The following is an 18,038-nucleotide window of genomic DNA, read 5'->3' as shown; positions in this document are numbered from 1 at the left end:
TCCTCCTCCTCCTCCTCTTCTTCCTCCTCTTCCATTCTCCTCTTCCTCTCGCCGCTACCCTCTTCGTCGCATTCGCTCTGCTCCCCGTCGCGTCCGAAGGACATCCTTGTGTCCCCTTGCCGAGTGACATTCGGGCTGTGTGCCCAGCCTAACCTGCCCGGCGGACGCCCTGGGCCACCCTTTTCGACCAACCCCGGCAACGAGCTGCGAGGGTCCCGGGGGCTGCTTGTCGCCATGACGACCGAACCCTCGCCCAACCCCCTCGACCAAACGCCGATTCCTATCCCTCGGCACTTCGCGACCCTCTTCCACCCCTTCCTCGTCGCGCTCGTTCGCGCTGTCGTTCTCTCGTCGCCAGAGAAAGAGTCTTTCGATATCCTCGTGCGCTTCTCTTTTGATAGATCGACGGGTCCTCGTCTCTTTCGACTTTCCACGTGTTTCCTTTGTCTCGTTCTTCCGCTCCTCTACCGCCTCTTCGTTTTCTTCGTTCTTTCGCCGTCCGAGAGCTAAACGGCGATTCTCAATTTTCGGAATTTTCGTTGCCCTTTTTACTCGCTCACGTCGTCTTCCTTCATGGCGATGCTTCCCTTCTCTCGTTACTCTTCGAATTTTTGTCTCCCCGCAGTACCTGTCGCATTCGAGCCAAATGTGGTGCCTATATTCCTCATCGATCAGTCTCGTTTGTGTTGTTTCTTCTTCTTGATATTCTACCCTTTCCTAATTTCCATTACTTCTGATTACTTTTGTTAGTTCTCTCAATACGATATAGTTAATCTTACGATCTGTCTCGTTGTCTACGTATAATTATCGTATTGTTTTAATAAACTCAATATTTTTTTTGTCTTCATGTGAAGTAAATTGGGCTGAGTTTGTTTTTGCGAATTCGCATCTATGTGAAGTTACACATTTACGCACTTCATGTTAAATGCATGGGATGTAGTTTTAAATCTGTGTATACTTTTTTCCAGGAGATTTAATATTCCAGGAGCGTACCTTTATAACTGGGAAATTTTTTACGAATTCGTACGTTTGAAAATTTGAGTTCTGAGTCATAATATACACGTTGGTTTGATCATCATCTATTCGCACTACATCGATATCGATAAAAGTCCGATTGTGCGTCGATGTACATATATATACATGCTGTGTCCATATGCATGCCCGACACATAGTTAACAATTAATAATCTTTTTATATTAATTAAATATTGATGTTTCGTGCGCTTTTTATTCCGACCTGAATACGCGGCCACGATATTATGCAAATCTAATATATATAGCCCGCTCGGAAGGTTGCAAAAAACACGTCCGGTGGTATCTAAAATTGGCTGATGGCGGCATTAATTCCACTAATTATATCGAAGAGCCGATCTCGAGGAACTTCGCGCTCACCTCTTCCTTTTGTCGGGGAACCTTTATCAAACATTCTCGAAGGCATAAAGTTGCCCCGCGGAATTGGCGGATATTAGGAAGGACTTCGCCGCGGCTTTTGTCTCGTTCAGCCACAAAGTTTCGCGAAGCACCACAATCCCGACCAATTAGCGACGATTTCCTAAATCAAGTCGTAACCGCGGTCTAATTGGCACTTGACATTCAACTTACCTCTACGTTTGTCGTGAGAAACTCTTAAACCCCAATCATCGATGACAAATACTCGAATTAATGGTACGCCTCGATTGAAGGAACTCCTAAGCTTCTTGGAGGTCTCGAATCCGTTGTATTGCTTTCTTCCGGCCTTTTGTTTGATCGTTTTAAGAATTTTCACACTAACGCTCACGGATGTAATAGCGCTGAATTTTTCATGTCAATATCATGCATTATCTATGCATTATGATATTTGCAAAATTTGCAAATTCAATGAGAGTAATGTCCACATTATATTGATTTCAACTTTATTAACGGGAGACTAATCTCTTTAACTTTATAAAAATTACCAACTTAGATTACTAACTTTATATCTCGTATTGGTTGTACAGAATTACAAATGCTTTCACGCAATGAAAGTAAAAATAAATTGGAGCATTGTTCATATGTGACGAGATGAAAAAAAATGTTAAATGTAAAATATCAAGCTGTCAGCGTAATATTTGTCTAATTTAAAAGTTCTGCAGCTTGTACATATCGAAAATGTGGGTGCCTCAAACAAAAAAATTTGGAAGAACATTGTTCTATATTTGTACTTGAATTCAAAAGCTTAAGAATATCTGAAAAGTTTGCAGAAAGTTTTCTACACATGCGTGGTTAGATTTTCCTGAATATGGTAAAACAAAGCAACACACATTTACATAAGTTCTGTATGAAATATGAAAAGGATAGTGTGATTGTGTTAGTGACGAGCGTCTCTGCGTTGTTCGTCATCGACTTCAACATCTCCTTAAAGTGATGAGTTACTCAAAATTGACCCGAGAATTTTTACTATCTTCACTCAATATCCCGTCTATTTGAGATCTTGCGGATCAAGTATCCGCGTGAGAAACACTCGTTATTGGGGCAATAGTAATCGACATTTCGATGGTATCAAGGCATCCCTTCGGTTTGAGACGCGTGACGGGTCGGCGATCGAATAAACTCGACGACTCGATTGCCGCGTTCGCCATGCAGCTGCATTGCGGCAAAACAGAAGACGTCTGTCATCGGAGACGATCCGTGGAAGACGCATCGGAATGCAATTCCGTAAATGCGCAACGTGGCGTCCATTCAGGCTGTCTGCGCGACCAGCTGCGGCTTTAAAATAGCGCTCACATCCGACCGGCGGCACAAATGTGGGTGGCACCTGATCAGCGGAATGACAACGATTCAATTAATTAATGTCGGGTTGGAAGTGCCACCGATATTCATACGACGACTGCGGCGACGACGACGATAACAACGATGCCGGGACCGGAAGCGCGAAAAAAAAAATTAGAGAAAAGAAGAATTGCGTCCTTTATGCACGCGAATCAACTGTTTATTCAGTATATAGTGAAAACGGGAGAAAGAGGAGAAAAAGAGATAGAACGAGAACGCGGTTGTGGCAGTGGCGGGGAAGGAGGAGGAGGGGGCAGGAGGGAAAGGGGGGAATGCAACAGCAAGCGCGAGTGATCGACATGAAACGAGTTCATTCATGCTTGGATGTTGTAATTCTGAATGGACGTAGAATGGATCGAAGCTGGCGCACGATTAGATTGCATTGCATTGTGTTGTGTGTACTATTTTGCATATATATGTATGCTTTATATATATTTTTTTATGTATATATATGTTTGTGTTTTTTTATTGTATGTTAACTAATAGGATTCAGCTAATTCTTATTTTGGGAAACTTTAATAGTTGAACTTTCGAGTAAAAAATAAATCTCTAATATCATAAATTTAATTTTGATTAACTTTTAACACGTTTGCTATCACAATTTATTTGGAAGATTCTCTTCGCAGATCATCTCGTTCTTTTCTATAATTTTTCTAATTGTGTAAAACAAATTTTGTTTGATATGTGAACATAGAAAAAAATATTTGCTGTCACAGTATCTGATGTTGGTAATGAACGTATTAACTCTTTACGTGGTATGTTCGCGAAATTTGAATTCAATGGAATTTAATAGAATATTAAATTCATTCTGATTTACTTAAATATATATATTATCGTATTCTTTTTAAGTTAGAGTATGAATTAAATATATTTTATATTCTATTTTCCAAAATTCTTTAAAAAACAGTACTAGAGAGAAAAAATCTAGCTAATCTATGCTTATTGAAAAAAACTTGAGGATATCGTGCAGTCATTTTCAGTTACCACTGAAGAATGTAATGATCTAATTTTCAGGTGGTGTCGGATACAATTTCTACGTGAGACACAAAATGCAAGATCAGAGGATTTTATTTAAATGCGACCGATTTAATGTTTATCTTACGTTGAAACCGGCTAACGTTCAAGCTAAGAACTTCACTTGAGAGTCATTGGATGATTCGCGCGAAAATCCGAGCAAAGTTAAAAGGGCGTCTCTTTCTCTCAAGGGTGCGATAACTTTCAGCGCCGACTGTATCGCTGGATGATACATCCCCCGGGGGTTTTCTCCCCTTGGGTGTTAGGGTATGTTTCGTTGCCTGGCAACGACACCCTCGAAGTCCGCGCTCTGATTGGCCCCGTCTCGCTTTTCCTGTCTTAGCCTCTCTTCTCATCCCCGTTGCCAATCAGACCCCCTTCGCCCATGCCATAACCACCCCATATCTGCCTATCTACTTACCTACCTTATCGCCGTCGTTCTCGGGACAAAATGCACATACGCTCACGCGCGCATAGGACACATGTTCACGCGAACAGAATGGAATTAGAGAACGTTTCACGCAATGACGCAACGCGTGCGAATTGCGTGTGAAGAAGCGCGATAAGCGACATGGCCACATGGAGATTTATTTTCACGTGCCTTTACGATATGGGCGTATAATGTCACACGAGAGAAATGCGGCGAGGAAGTAAACATTCGACGTGCGATCCCGTTCATTTCGACTGGTCCTTTCGCACAAGTAATTATCTTCAATAATAATAGGCGATTTTTGGCGATCGTTTGATACATGTACTATGTAGGTTGTTATTGGGCAAGTTTACATCAAACATTTAATATATGTATTAAATATTCATACAGCACAAATATCCAAATATCTTCCAGAGATAATGAGATATCTTTAGAACGACGTCTCTAGAATTGTATTTTGGACATTTATACTGTACAGATATTTAGTACATATATTAAATGTTTGATGTAAATTAGGCCAATGACAACCAGGTACATGTACCAAACGATCGTCAAAAATCGCCTAATATATCTTTTTTTTTCACAGCATATCTCTCTCTTCTCGCGATACCGTGAATAGGAAATGCCGAGTCCAAAATTTTTATTGTACTTTTGACCTCAATATTTTATTTAACGCTCACGCATTGAACGCTTTGCTTTACTCTAAAACCTATATTAATATCTTTGATTCTATCTAACCTACTAACTCTGTGCCGGAGGCCTTCTTTAGAACCTACAAGTGAAATTTTGTGTCTTCTATTTTGAAATATTTAGGAACATTAGGAAATATTTAGGTTTCCATGTATGTTAAATATATACTGATTATTCCGAATATACAGATGTCAGAAAGTTCAGGTCGAAAGAACTTTATCTAAGAAGAAGTTCAGGGTTAAAATTCGGGTGTAGTTTCTTGGATATTTCTTTTCGCGGCGTCGCGTCGATCGATGTTTTCGGTTAATAAAGCTTGCGTCGCCGAATAGACGGCTGGAATCTTATTTGCCATAAATTCATCCGCGGAAATCCGATTACGAATAAACGGTCGCTTCGTCATTGAGAGTCATTTCTATTTTTACGGCTCTCTAAATTGTACGAAAGGATTAAGGAAGCGACTCTCCGCCGGTTTCGTTTTCAATGCCTTCTTCGAGTAACCGGCTCGTTGTCGAGGTTGTAGCGCTGCGAGAGAGAGGATTAAGCCTTTCTATTGGTCTCGTTCAATAGGTTCGTGCCCTTTCGCGTGCCAACACTTATAATGTTTTGACATCCTTTGCGTTCGTACCGCGTCGCTTCTTTCCTCAGTGTATCGTTTCTCGAGCGCATCCCGATGTCTCCGACTTAATAATCAATAATGCAATAATCTTTTAATTTCTATTGAAGAAGATTTTAATAATCTCTCTATATTACATTCCTTTTTGACAGAAAACTGCTGTGGTGCAGATGGCGATGCTTCCTTTAATTTAAGCCCTAACGACAAATCTTACGATAAAATATCGAGCAAAGCGTAAGTGCACAGAGAAAAATACCATTCTACCATAAAATACCATTTTTTTTTTTAAATAAAGATCATTTTTAGCAAGGAATATTTTCTTAAATAATTTTAAAATATACTCATCACAAATTTTAGGAAAGTTCATTATCATGTATTTAAAAAAATATATTCTCTTTACGAGAATATTATAAAACTTTATCTAAGAAGAAGTTGGTTCGACTTTATATATTAAACAAACTAAATATTTGTATTAATTTAATATATTTGATTTAAATGCTAAACTTATTAAGGTTTAAAACTTATATTTTGAATAAATTTGATGCTCGCGATGAACTTACGACAGATTTGTGGATATATAAACTTACGAAATACTTGAAACAAATAACATTTACTCGAAGATAGTATGCATTTTTTCATGAAATGAAATTGGGAGTTCACCAAACTGTCAAAATTGAGTGTCGTTATTGACGAGGTGTGTGTGTGTGTGTGTTGCCTAATGATTATATTATTAATTATTATTATTCAGTGTTTTAAATCATATTATTAATTATATTATTATTATATAAATTCGCCGATAATAAATTCCAACTTTTTACAGTTTTGTGACATCCCAATCTCATTGTGCCTAAATTTTGCAATTAACTGTACATCAGGAATGACCCTCGAAAGCCTTACCTAGATAGACAGAAAATAACATTAGATATTTATTTATTGCAGAACACAGCGAATGCCGAAGATATTCTACTGTACACGAACACACAACCAAATTGGGCAAATAGTCAAAGAATTGAAGACGACCGCGTACAAGCATAAGAGGTAACATATTTTCGTTTAAAGCTTTTTTATGTTAGCTGCGGTCACTGTAACGTCAGAAGTGAAAAAACATTCATTCAAAATTCCTGCAAAACGCGTAGGAATAAAAAAAAACGTATATAAAATAGCATTTGCAATCGATCGAGCAGATCGGTAAAGTAATTCAAATACTTCCCTTTTACTATAATAATCAATAAATAATCATAAAATTAAAATAATTAAATAGAATAATGAGGAAATGTAGATTAAAAAGGAAAATTACATGTTACGTTAATTTTATGGTTATTTATTGATTGTTAGAACGAAAGAAAAGTGCTTGAACTATTTTATACATTTGCTCCATTGATTGTTACTTCTCATTTTCTGACGTTATAAATCAAGAATTCTGTGGTGAATATCTAGGAACTTTAAAATATTAAATATTAAAAGTTTTATGAAATTAATGTACAATGAGTGGGAAAATTTGCAGGATGACTATATTGAGTAGTCGAACGTATACGTGTATCCAAGATACGAATAAGAACAAGGATGAGCTCTGTCATGAGTTGCTCGATCCGAAAAAGGTTAGTCTAAACATTATTGACTTTATTAATCGCGCAATGAAAAGCGAACGATCGTATATAACGGCATTATGTATCTCTCTGTTCACAGTCTAATAGATGTCCGTATTACAACGAAAAAAATAAAAAAGATATGGCGACGTTTGAGGCAATAAATTGTCTCGGACTGGAGACTCCTTGGGATATCGAAGACTTGATTTCATTGGGCAAACTGTACCAGGCTTGTCCATATTATGCCGCGAAATCCCTGATGTCTGATGCGGAAATCATCATGTGTCCTTACAACTACATTATAGATCCGAAAATTCGTGCGAGCGTAAGTGTCGTGAGTTTACTCACACGGCGATAAAATATGCAGAGCCAATATGTGCACGATGAACTATCTGCCGAAGAAACTATGTATTTTGTTAATATTTTCGTTAAGGCTTTTGATCATTTGCCGTGGAGCTCTTGGTCGATAACGCCAGGAGTGAAAAAACACATAGTCAAAATTCTTGCATACTATTTGCAAATAAAAAGATATTTGTTTCAGAGAACACTTGAGATTATTTGTATATATTTGTAAAATGCTCCGAAAATTATTCTTTTCCCTTCACAGTTAACAAATAGCTGTAAAATTAACGTACACATGCAATCATTTTCTTTAATCTAGTTTTTCTTATAATTTAGACAAGTTACTTTTACGACTATTTATTGACAACCAAAGGACAAGGATAGTTTTCGGAGCATCTTACAAGTATACTTGAACGATCTAAAATGTGCGTTTATTCAAATAATCTTTTAATTCATTTTCAAATATCTTTTTACTTGAAAATGGCATGCAAGAACTTTTAACGTGTCATTTCTTGCCTATATGAAGTCATGATTCAACATGGCTGTGGCAAGTACCCAGAAATAACTTTAATAATAATAATAGCGCTGAAATTAAAAATCGCTCGGTCTCAAAGTCGTGCAGATCGTATCTATTTTTTCTTTCTTTTCTTATTGATAACGTTATGTTGAACGATAGACTATCGCGAAATTAATTCTTGAAGTGAATAGGGAGATCATTCGTGTCCGAGCACTTTTAATAACTTTGCATTTCTTCTCACTCCGAAATTTCGAAGGATTCATATATATATATATATATATTCCAAAAGAAGCTATTGTATGTGAAGCTCAATAACGATAAAATGCGTCTTTTACTCTTTGAATAGCAGTCGGAGCAAATCAATTTTGGACACAAGTAACCCTCTATTCACTTAACTTTTGTTCTTTTTTTGCATAAGTAAGTGAAAATTTGTTTTTCTTTATATATTGTATATCTTAATAATTTTTTCAAATTATTTTAATTTATTTAACTAATTGACAAAGCCGTTATGAACTAGGTAAACACGAGAACGGTTAACAAAGACTTTGTGGATGTATGTTTTCTTCCGATTTCTCGTGTTTCTTACTTCTTTTCTTACTTTTGTATGATGCTTAAAATGTTTTTTAAATATTAATTAGCCTTATTTTCTTACACAAAAATACATTATTTTTATATACTGAAATAATTTGACTTTTTCTGAGATACTATAACTAACAAATTATTTTTTTTATTAATTATATATTATACGGTCTTAGATATAAAAATCTCCAGATCCTTTCTTTTTTTTAATTATGATTGTTTAAACAAAGTAATTTTTTATAGATTGTTGCTAAAAATACAACTAGAAAATCATATATAAATTTATTTTTTTAAATCTTATCTCTTTTTAATCTTATAATCTGTTAGTTGAAACTTGAAAGAGCTAATAGATTATAAGATCATCATTTTTCATATTCACTATTAACTCTTAAGCACTGACACAGATTTACCAAAATATTTCAAAGTTTGATAATTACCTGAGAAAGTGTGCGAAACGTCTTTCCTTGTCGCCACTTCGTATCTTACGGGCCAAAGAAAAGTTAGACGGACGCGATGTGTATACGCTTAAGCGGGAGTGAAACAGTAATAGGTTTTTTTATTTCATTGGGAGTCTATCAGACTCCTGTCAGTGCTTAAGGGTTAAAGTGGCGAAAATACCTATTCATTGTAAGAGTTAATGTGCAGATGCAAATCAACTTGAAAGGCCACATTGTAATTCTCGACGAGGCTCACAATATCGAGGATATTTGTCGAGAGGTCGCCAGTGTGGACATCAAAGATATTAAACTCATGATTGCCTCTAAGGAATGTAAAGAACTCTCAATCCTGCCCGACGCTGACAAAAATACGTACATCACTATATATACGTACCTCTGTGACGTAGGAAATTTCCTTAAGAATCTCGACGTCAATCTAAATCCGGAAGTATGTATATATTGAAGAAATTGATCGCTTTTACATAATTTAACGTATCGTTCGCAATCAGTTTTTATCAATTTACGAATGTGTAAAAACCGACAAATTTCACTATTCTCCTCGACTTCATTAACAATATACGTTCTTTGATCTCTAGAACAGGCAGTATCATGGAATGATCAGTAAACAATGGTCCGGCGTCGAATTCCTCGAAATGCTTGACATCGATCATATCGGAATTTCTAGATTTCCCAATTTTTTGGCCGCTAGTAATGCGGCCATTCAGGATTACAATGAATCGAGGGAGACCCATTCCAGAAGAATTATACCTACTATCACGGTCGAGACTAAAAAAATCCTCGAAGAACTCCGTTTCGCCCTGGAAACGATCAGAGACTATGTTCATGACTACAGAGTATATGTTGTGGAAACTGAAGAATATAAGACCGCAAATATGAAGGTGAGTGAATTTCACTCGAGTAACTTAACATAATTGTCACATTACGTTATCTAATCCAGGTGTGCGAAGACGTCTGGGTTCCGACGAGAAATAAGCATCAACGAGTGCGAATATTGAAACTTGTGTGCATGAATCCCGCGGTGGTTTTCGTACCTATGGCCCGCACCGTCCGCTCAGTGATACTCGCTTCGGGTACGTTGACGCCGATCATGTCGTTTGAAAGCGAACTCGGAATACAATTTCCCCACAAGCTTCACGCCAATCACATCATACCAAGGGAGCAAGTGTATGTAAGGTGTATACCACGAGGACCGGGTGGTGAACTTCTGATAGGCAACTACCAAAATATCAACACCTGGACTTTTAAGGTGACTACACAAATCACTACTTCGCTCTACTCGACAGTCTTTCTGCCATATTGTATTGGCGCGTTATGGGAGAAAATGTTTAACGATCAATTTTAATCAACAGGATGAACTCGGTAACTTGGTTCTTCAAGTGTGCGACGCGGTGCCGTATGGTATATTATGCTTCTTCTCATCTTACGAGTCTATGAAGAACATTCTTGATAGATGGAAAAGTACCGGCACTTGGGCCAAACTCGCGGAAATTAAGGAGATTTTCGTAGAGTCGAGAGAAAAGAAAGAGCTACCTGAGCTGATGAGACAATACAGAGAAGTAATTCAAGAATCGTTGTCGTATTCTTTCCGGGAAAGATGCGGAGCTATCATGTTCGCAGTCTTCAGAGGCAAAGTGGCGGAAGGAACCGATTTCAAGGACAATGAAGCACGATGCGTATTAACAGTGAGCATCGATTATTTTTTATAAGTTAACTGTTAAAAGGATAAAACACGTCGTGCGTGTGGAAGGTTTAAATACAAAACCTTGTAACACATTCTCGTCTTTTAATATTTGTTTATGAAATTTTGTATAAGTTTACATCACACTTATATTAATAAAAATGTGTAAATTAGAAAATAAAAACAAAATAACGGCTGCTCCGTCATTATCTTGTTTTTCGTCTTCTAATTTATATGACGTTACATGAAATTACAGGTTTTTGAATTTAAGCTTTCTATGCGCACACGACAACGATGTTTTTTTATCTTCTTAATGTGCCTATAGAGGAAAATTGGGTCTCTTCGCACACGGAGCACATTCGTACATCGGTAATAAAATAAAAACCGCGCAGAATTGGAACACGGCTATACGTGTTTTATTTTGTCTTTATCATCTTCATGTCAGCAAAATTTGACGTCTGTTCGGCGACGGTGAGCAACAGAGCAGAACGTAACGTGTTTTAGAGCTCTCTGAGTAAATTTCTGATCGAAGTATATGACTGCTGTTAAGTAGTTTCTATTAGTATTAAAAGCGAGAACAACAGTTTTTTAGTAAGTAGAAATTCTCAAGATTATATTTTGATAAATTTTATTACATTTTTAGTGGATTCTATAAAAAAATAAAATAATTTTTTCTTTTCACTTTGGGATACATTCGTACAGTGAGATTCATTCATACAAGAAATACACTCTTTGGTTAATTGTAAAATTTCTCTGTTTTTGATTAAACTAAGTATTTAGTATTATAGTTACATGATAATTAAAAAATTGTTTTAATAAGACGTTTGAATATTTATGTAAAGGTTAAAAAATGTTATATTTATTATTATAAAAGTTTATAAAAGTTTGTCTTTATTTAAATTTTAGCTATTAATAAATATGAGATGATAATTCTTGTGTTTTATAATTATGTCCGAAGCTAACTCATATGTACGTAGGTACCCCGTTAATTGTATGAAGCTACTCCACTTACGGGGTACATTCGTATAATTTTCTATTTTAAGAAAAAAGTTTCATTCGTTTACATATCATTTATTTTATTTAAATGTTTTTATTGTAACTGTATACTATCTATTGACATTAAAGAGAATATTCTAAAAGCATTTAACACAATTTGAAAAATAAAATTTCTAAAACTGTACGAAGGGTCCCAATCTTCTCCTACATGTATAAAACCATCTTATTGAATATATTTCCATTTTTTTAGATCGGTATACCATATAAAAATATGAAGGACAAGAATGTATTGATGAAGAAGGAATACAATGACTCCAATGTGTCTAAAGGATTGTTGTCCGGTTTAGACTGGTATAATATAAACGCGTTCAGGACGTTGAATCAAGCACTGGGTCGTTGCATCAGACACATAAACGATTGGGGCGCGATATTGATGGTGGAGTCGAGGTACGTACGAGACATGAAAGTTTCTATAATTTCATCCCTGAAAACGAATAGTGTTCTATTTAAAAAATTCCCCCTATAGGTTACAGAAACCAGAATATAAAGAAAAATTGCCAAAGTGGATCAAAGAAATGGTAAGGTCTAGCTATCGAAATGTATTATCATATTTGTCAGGAGATTCTATTTATATTTCAATTTTGCAGTGGAGAGAAGATACCAAAGATTATAACCTACAGGTAGAACTGGAGAACTTCGTGGCAAGACAAGCTGCACGTGAATCAGGAAAGGAATATGTTCATGAAAAAGGATTAAAAGATTACAAAATATAAGTTTATAAGATAGATTAAAAAGATTATGAATTAAATTAAAAATGTTGTTAAAAAAATTATCTAAATGACAATATTTTTATATTATACATTTCATTTAATATTCTCACATATTATACTGTGCGTTGCACATTGGTTATATCTCGCTTTTCAATCATTCGCAACTGTTTCTTTCTCATTCGTTTTATCTTTGCAGTATTTGTGATCTAAAAATCATAATGAAAGAATTTTAAATATATAAATATATCTGTTTTACAAATAATAGAAAGAATGGATTTACTTACAACTTGTACAATTTCACTTTTCTTCCTATTCTCCTCAGCTCTCTTTAAATTTTCTATTCTTCGTTGTTTCTTTGCCTCCTTCTCCTCCTGTTTTTGTAATTTGATTGCTCTTGACATGTCCTTAACGCGTTTAAGATCCTCTCTTAATTTTTGTTTCTTAGTAAGGGATAACCTAATCCCACGTGTTTTGATTATAGAGGAAAATCTATAAATCATTATTTGTACATATTTCAATCATAAAAACTAACAAGAACATAAATCGAATATATCGTGTTCTATTAATTATTAACTGTAATTTACTTTGTCTTTTGTTCTTTCCATATCCTGCCAGATTTTGGTTTGCCCTTTGGAATATATAACCTCTCACGTTCGGCTTTCGGATCAACTCGTTTTGTATGCCCCTGATTCATCACTGATGTTTCTTTCTGTATTGAATCCACATTGCTGTTTGTCACATCTAACATATTTGATAATCTTTCTTCGTCAGCGTCATTCATCGTTGCGTGTGTAAATAATACTTATAGGTTATTTTGTCACGTGGCGATATCGCTTTTAAAAACTCTCTTTCTTTCTCTCTATGGTTCTCAGGTCGCGCTTTTAAAAGCAAATAACAAGTGCAACTCGATCGAGATTGTTTTGTAAACTACTTTACTGATCCACACCCTCGATAAAGCAAATTTTGTTAATACGGCAAAAATATAAAAATATATAACATGTGAAGAGGAAAAATATTCAGAAGTTATTTCTATTTAACAATAATTTATGTTTCTTAATTTTCCTTTTTCTTTTAGTAGTAAATTTTATTGTAAATTTTACTTATAGCACGGAACAGAACAAGAAATCGTGGACATTATCTGTTACCTACAGAGAAAATTCGTGCACATTGGCTACATAGTTATGTGATGTATAGTAGCGCTTTGTATGCACAGATCAGCTAATGCAGTATGCGACATCCGACGTTCAATAGTAAAGTTTATTTCCTAAAGTTTTTAATTAGCAATATCTTTTTCTACAGAAAAGTAATTCTCCTATTGGACTGTTATTGCGGATATCCTATTAGATATAGAGTGCGATCCATTAAACGCTGCAGATATTTTGAAGCGTCGTATAGACCAATCGTGGCTTCTCTTTAAGTGCTTCAAAGCGTTTGCGACGTTTAGATTCACACTGAACGTGATTAGCGACGAGCGATGAGCGATATCCAATGAGAGCTCTTATTTCTTTTTAAAGCAATACTTTCACTGGATATTGCTCATCGCTCATCGCTAATCGCGTCCAGTGTGCATCTAGCATAAGGATGCAAACCCATACAGTGGAATAGCGGAGTGCGGAACGAGAGCGGAACCAATCACGAGCAGAAGCAATCACGAGCGAAAACTGTGGAACGCTCGTGATTGGTTCCTTTCTTATTCCGCTCCGCTATTCCGATGCATGGGTTTGCACCCTAATGGATCACGCTGATAATGAGCAATAAAAATAGAATGATGTTGATTTTGAGCACGAAAGCGTGCAGGACAAACTTTATCATAGTCGAATATTAGGTCTATTTTTTTCAGCTGTACTGTTATACTGATGCAATAAGTTAGAGTGAGACAAATATATTTTATTTCACTTTAACTTATTGCACCAATGTAGCAGTGCAGTTGAAAAGAACAGACCATTTATCATCTCTTAACAGAAAAACGGAAAACAAAAAGACAGAAGCCAATTAGAACTCACATTGGCTGCGTTCAGTAGAAAGCTGCTTTGCAACTGTTATAAAATTCGTGAATCTGATTGGTACATGCTCTTGAATTCAACCAAAATTAAGATCATGGGCGAGTTTTTTACAGCGTTTCGCTATATTTGTGCATCATATGATGGATCTATCGATGAGTTAAAAAAATACTCCATACTCCAATCATATTCACGAATTTTACACAGTTGCAAAGCAGCTTTCTTTGCTGAACGCAACCATTGATGATCAGGTAGCAGTCGACAGTTCTGCTTTCTACTAGCGCGAGTTCTAATTGGCTTCTGCTTTTCTTCCAAAGTGCGAATTCTTCCTGAGTCTGATTTTAATGAAAAACACAAAAGAGTGAGAAATAAAGTCTTGTTTTAATTGTTCTGTCTATACGCATTTTCTACGTTTAAAATAAAATATGCATCTAATCGAGTTTCGAAGGAAGGGAAAAATATAAACGTAAGAAGCAGGTAAAGAATACAAACATAGATCCATATTCTGGATCCTCTTTTATCGATAAAAGTGCCTCAAATGTAGCTTCTCAACTAATCAGGTGGCTCTTAAGCCTCTTTTAGAGGCACTTTTATACATAAAAGGCTGCGTTCGGAAACATTACCCAAGTGTACCCGTTGCGTTGGAGTGAGCGAAATACAAGAGTGAGATAAAAAGAAAGGGAGAGTACTCGAGTGATGTTTCTGAACGCAGCCAAGGAGGATTCAGAATATGGGCCATAGAAGATGCAACAGCAAGAAAGCGTTTAACGTCGTGACTGAGGCGATTTAGGTATATCCGGCGGCGCATCGTGTCCGTGCGTAGCTCAGAAATGCATGCGTGAATGACGCGCAGCGTGCCATCAGTAAAAGCAAGACGCAATCTGTACATTGACGTCATTTCTCTCTCTTTTTCTCCCCCTCTCTTTCCCTGTCTCCCCTCTCTGTCCTCCTACGGGTAGTGCACACGCGTGCAGCTGTACGTGAGTTAAACAGTGCGTAGTTGGAAACGTATTTGTTTTTCTACGGGGCGGTGTGATTCCCGTGTTGTCGATCTATGCGCAATTTCTCGGGAACGTCGCCGTCGTTGCCGCCTTGTAATCCAGGACCGTCGTGTATCGATGTAAGACGCACCTCCATATTATACGCGTGTATCGTTTCTTTTTATCCCCTTTTTTTCACTCACGATCTCTACGCAGCGATTGTTGCTATATACATCGCAGTTTCTTGCGTCGTAAGTGGACAGCACATCTGTCGCAATCTGTCGTCAATAATAACCGTTCATTGTTGTTCGGCGGACAAACGGGTAGGAAATGTGAACCGGGTGGTTTTCCCAATGTGGGAAAATATCGCTTGCAAACGGTATCGCGATTAAATACAGCTTGCTCGCAGGCGCAGGCAGTGTATTTGTGTGTCTCTTCCTCCCTCCTTCCCTCTCTCTCTACCTTGATCGTTATTATGTAGAACATAAATATTAAGTAAACAATATATTTAAACTCGTTTACGTGACGATATCAGCTGTTATACTCTCATCCTTTGTCATTTTGTGAGGAGAGTGTCACATTTTCTTGGCAGTATTGCTATGGATACATAAAATGTAGTGCATTGTAATAGACAATTTTGAAAGCATTGACGTGTTTAATAATAAGGAAACTTTGCAGTCACACACAAAGTTTTTTTGTTACAAACAGGTTTTAACTGGATTATGCACCAGCTTTCATCGAATATCCTTCCTGCCTTTCAGTTTGTAAATGCTAAAACATGCCACCCAAGCAAAGGAAAATAGCTATTATGGGCTACAGGTCTGTAGGTATGGTTCTTTTCTATAATACATATGTGTATTTTACAAATATTTTTTGTCTTTATAAACAATTCTCATGATCTTTTTATTAATGATTTAGAGTGGTACCTGAGCAGCAGAATACTTATTATTTCTTGCTAGAGAATTTATTAATTATCATTTATATCAGTATATTTATTTATTAGTAACACTTTGATGCTTTAACACAATGTACTGAATTTTCAATAGGTAAATCCTCCCTTAGCATACAGTTTGTGGAAGGACAATTTGTGGACTCCTATGACCCCACAATAGAAAATAGTAAGAAATATTTTTACTATATTATGAGTTCTCTTGTGCATTTCAATGATTAGCAATTTGGTAAGTGCTAAATCCATATCAAACAATTCAGTACTAATAGACCTTTTGTACATTGTAGCATTCACAAAAAGTACACGGGTAAATAGTCAAGACTATGAGCTCAAGTTAGTAGACACAGCTGGGCAAGATGAGTATAGTATATTTCCCACTCAGTATTCAATGGACATTCATGGCTATGTCCTGGTATATAGCATAACCAGTGCGAAGAGTTTTGAAATTGTACAAATTATTTATGACAAGCTTCTTGACATCACTGGAAAGCTACAGTAAGGTTTTCTTCAGAATTCTGAGAATACTTGATGTATTCTCTTCTAAAGAAAAATGTAAATTGTGATATTGCTTGTAGTGTCCCGATTGTACTAGTGGGCAATAAAACAGATCTATACGTGGATCGTATGATCACGACAGATCAAGGAAAGCGCTTAGCAAATTCCTGGAATGCAGCGTTTCTCGAAACTAGTGCGAAGCAAAATGAGGTAATTAAAAAAATGGCGAGATTATTTCTTGTTTCCATTGAAAGCTCTTATTGAACGTCAATTTCGTGCCACAGTCTGTTGCAGATATTTTTCACACATTACTGATCGAGATCGAGAAGGCGAATGGAAACGTACAAGAAAGGTCGAATTGCATTATTTCTTAAGTTGGTTGGGTCAGTGTCATTTAACGAAAATGTAAATGTATAAAACTGGGTGAATGCACTGGCATTATTTCTGGCACATTTACAGTCAGCATTGAAACAAATACAACAGTGTCAAAAACGTAAAAGGAAAAGCGCGTGTAAAACTTCTCATTACATTTCTTTTTGTCATGCAAACTTCTATAAACAATTGAGTTTCGGGTACACATGACAACAATAATAATTATACATCTAGACTTTACGACATACCATTATTGTTTTTATGGACAATCGATACCTCTACTTACGTTCCGATTTTACATTCTACTTGTATAATTAAGTCTTAAATATTTGCGTGGATAGAGTCGCGATTAGTAAGCTCAGTTATTTTTTCCCACTCGGCAGACTTAATGCTAAATCTTCAAATCTTCAAAGCTTGCTAAATTGATTCAATGCGAGTATTTAAGAGTTAAAGTTACAAAATAAATTGCTACTTTTATTTATATTCGATTGTATATTCAGGATTTCCGCGCGATTAGATTTAGAATTTATTATTAAGATACGTGACTAATTATATATATCAATGTTAGTTTCTTAAAAAAAAAAAAAACTTCTGTTTCAGTACATACAGATGTATTTACGCATAAAGCGTATACATGTGGAAAATTTAGGAATAATTAAAGGATCTACATTATAATAGTTCTCTCTTATATAAAAATATGTAATTACATTTCAGATATACATATATATATATATATATATATATATATATATATATATATATATATATATATATATATATATA

At 35.9% G+C, this 18,038-nt stretch overlaps 3 protein-coding genes across 8 annotated transcripts in view; 2 read left to right on the top strand and 1 right to left on the bottom strand.

The window, feature by feature from the left end:
* LOC116854093 (Fanconi anemia group J protein homolog) overlaps positions 1-12,498 on the top strand; it is a 59,845-nt gene extending 47,347 nt beyond the window's left edge. Inside the window, exons 5-15 of the mRNA XM_032835667.1 lie at positions 5,686-5,767; positions 6,473-6,571; positions 7,038-7,131; positions 7,220-7,444; positions 9,203-9,442; positions 9,591-9,893; positions 9,953-10,261; positions 10,365-10,697; positions 11,940-12,136; positions 12,216-12,267; positions 12,337-12,498. Of these exons, the coding sequence (XP_032691558.1) occupies positions 5,686-5,767; positions 6,473-6,571; positions 7,038-7,131; positions 7,220-7,444; positions 9,203-9,442; positions 9,591-9,893; positions 9,953-10,261; positions 10,365-10,697; positions 11,940-12,136; positions 12,216-12,267; positions 12,337-12,462 (2,060 nt within the window). The 3' untranslated portion in view covers positions 12,463-12,498. The remainder of the gene's footprint in view (positions 1-5,685; positions 5,768-6,472; positions 6,572-7,037; positions 7,132-7,219; positions 7,445-9,202; positions 9,443-9,590; positions 9,894-9,952; positions 10,262-10,364; positions 10,698-11,939; positions 12,137-12,215; positions 12,268-12,336) is intronic.
* LOC116854095 (coiled-coil domain-containing protein 86) lies at positions 12,028-13,610 on the bottom strand. Of its 2 annotated transcripts, XM_032835669.1 has the most exons (4): positions 13,044-13,610; positions 12,744-12,948; positions 12,570-12,665; positions 12,028-12,173 (listed from the first exon to the last, which is right to left on the bottom strand). In XM_032835669.1, the coding sequence occupies exons 1-3, from the start codon at positions 13,238-13,240 to the stop codon at positions 12,573-12,575; spliced, it is 495 nt and encodes a 164-aa protein (XP_032691560.1). In that variant the 5' UTR covers positions 13,241-13,610; the 3' UTR covers positions 12,028-12,173; positions 12,570-12,572. The 2 variants fall into 2 exon arrangements, with proteins under 2 accessions (XP_032691560.1, XP_032691559.1); XM_032835668.1 differs by lacking the exon at positions 12,028-12,173 and having other exon boundaries at positions 12,460-12,665.
* A 1,173-nt stretch (positions 13,611-14,783) lies between these two features.
* Positions 14,784-17,951, top strand: LOC116854133 (GTP-binding protein Rheb homolog). Of its 5 annotated transcripts, none has more exons than XM_032835742.1 (6): positions 14,784-14,936; positions 16,148-16,266; positions 16,486-16,557; positions 16,676-16,883; positions 16,964-17,093; positions 17,168-17,951. In XM_032835742.1, the coding sequence occupies exons 2-6, from the start codon at positions 16,218-16,220 to the stop codon at positions 17,255-17,257; spliced, it is 549 nt and encodes a 182-aa protein (XP_032691633.1). In that variant the 5' UTR covers positions 14,784-14,936; positions 16,148-16,217; the 3' UTR covers positions 17,258-17,951. The 5 variants fall into 5 exon arrangements, with proteins under 5 accessions (XP_032691633.1, XP_032691632.1, XP_032691634.1 ...); XM_032835741.1 differs by lacking the exon at positions 14,784-14,936 and adding an exon at positions 15,124-15,249; XM_032835743.1 differs by lacking the exon at positions 14,784-14,936 and adding an exon at positions 15,340-15,579 and having other exon boundaries at positions 16,201-16,266.
* Positions 17,952-18,038: the final 87 nt, after the last annotated feature.

Source organism: Odontomachus brunneus, unplaced genomic scaffold (assembly GCF_010583005.1).
Source record: "Odontomachus brunneus isolate Ranch 3 - 2012 unplaced genomic scaffold, Obru_v1 Obru_scaffold_008, whole genome shotgun sequence".
Classification (NCBI taxonomy): Eukaryota; Metazoa; Arthropoda; class Insecta; order Hymenoptera; family Formicidae; genus Odontomachus; species Odontomachus brunneus.
The sequence above is the reverse complement of the archived record's forward strand: the minus strand, read 5'-3'. Positions and strand labels throughout refer to the sequence as shown.

What these genes read in the sequence shown, in the direction of transcription:
- LOC116854095 (XM_032835669.1), bottom strand. Translation starts at nt 13,240, where the DNA reads ATGAATGACGCTGACGAAGAAAGATTATCAAATATGTTAGATGTGACA. An exon ending in TGGAAAGAACAAAAGACAAA is followed by an intron (nt 12,949 to 13,043) that starts GTAAATTACAGT and finishes AATGATTTATAG; the next exon opens with ATTTTCCTCTATAATCAAAA. An exon ending in AAAGTGAAATTGTACAAGTT is followed by an intron (nt 12,666 to 12,743) that starts GTAAGTAAATCC and finishes TATGATTTTTAG; the next exon opens with ATCACAAATACTGCAAAGAT.
- LOC116854133 (XM_032835742.1), top strand. Translation starts at nt 16,218, where the DNA reads ATGCCACCCAAGCAAAGGAAAATAGCTATTATGGGCTACAGGTCTGTA. An exon ending in TATGGGCTACAGGTCTGTAG is followed by an intron (nt 16,267 to 16,485) that starts GTATGGTTCTTT and finishes AATTTTCAATAG; the next exon opens with GTAAATCCTCCCTTAGCATA. An exon ending in CTAGTGCGAAGCAAAATGAG is followed by an intron (nt 17,094 to 17,167) that starts GTAATTAAAAAA and finishes TTCGTGCCACAG; the next exon opens with TCTGTTGCAGATATTTTTCA.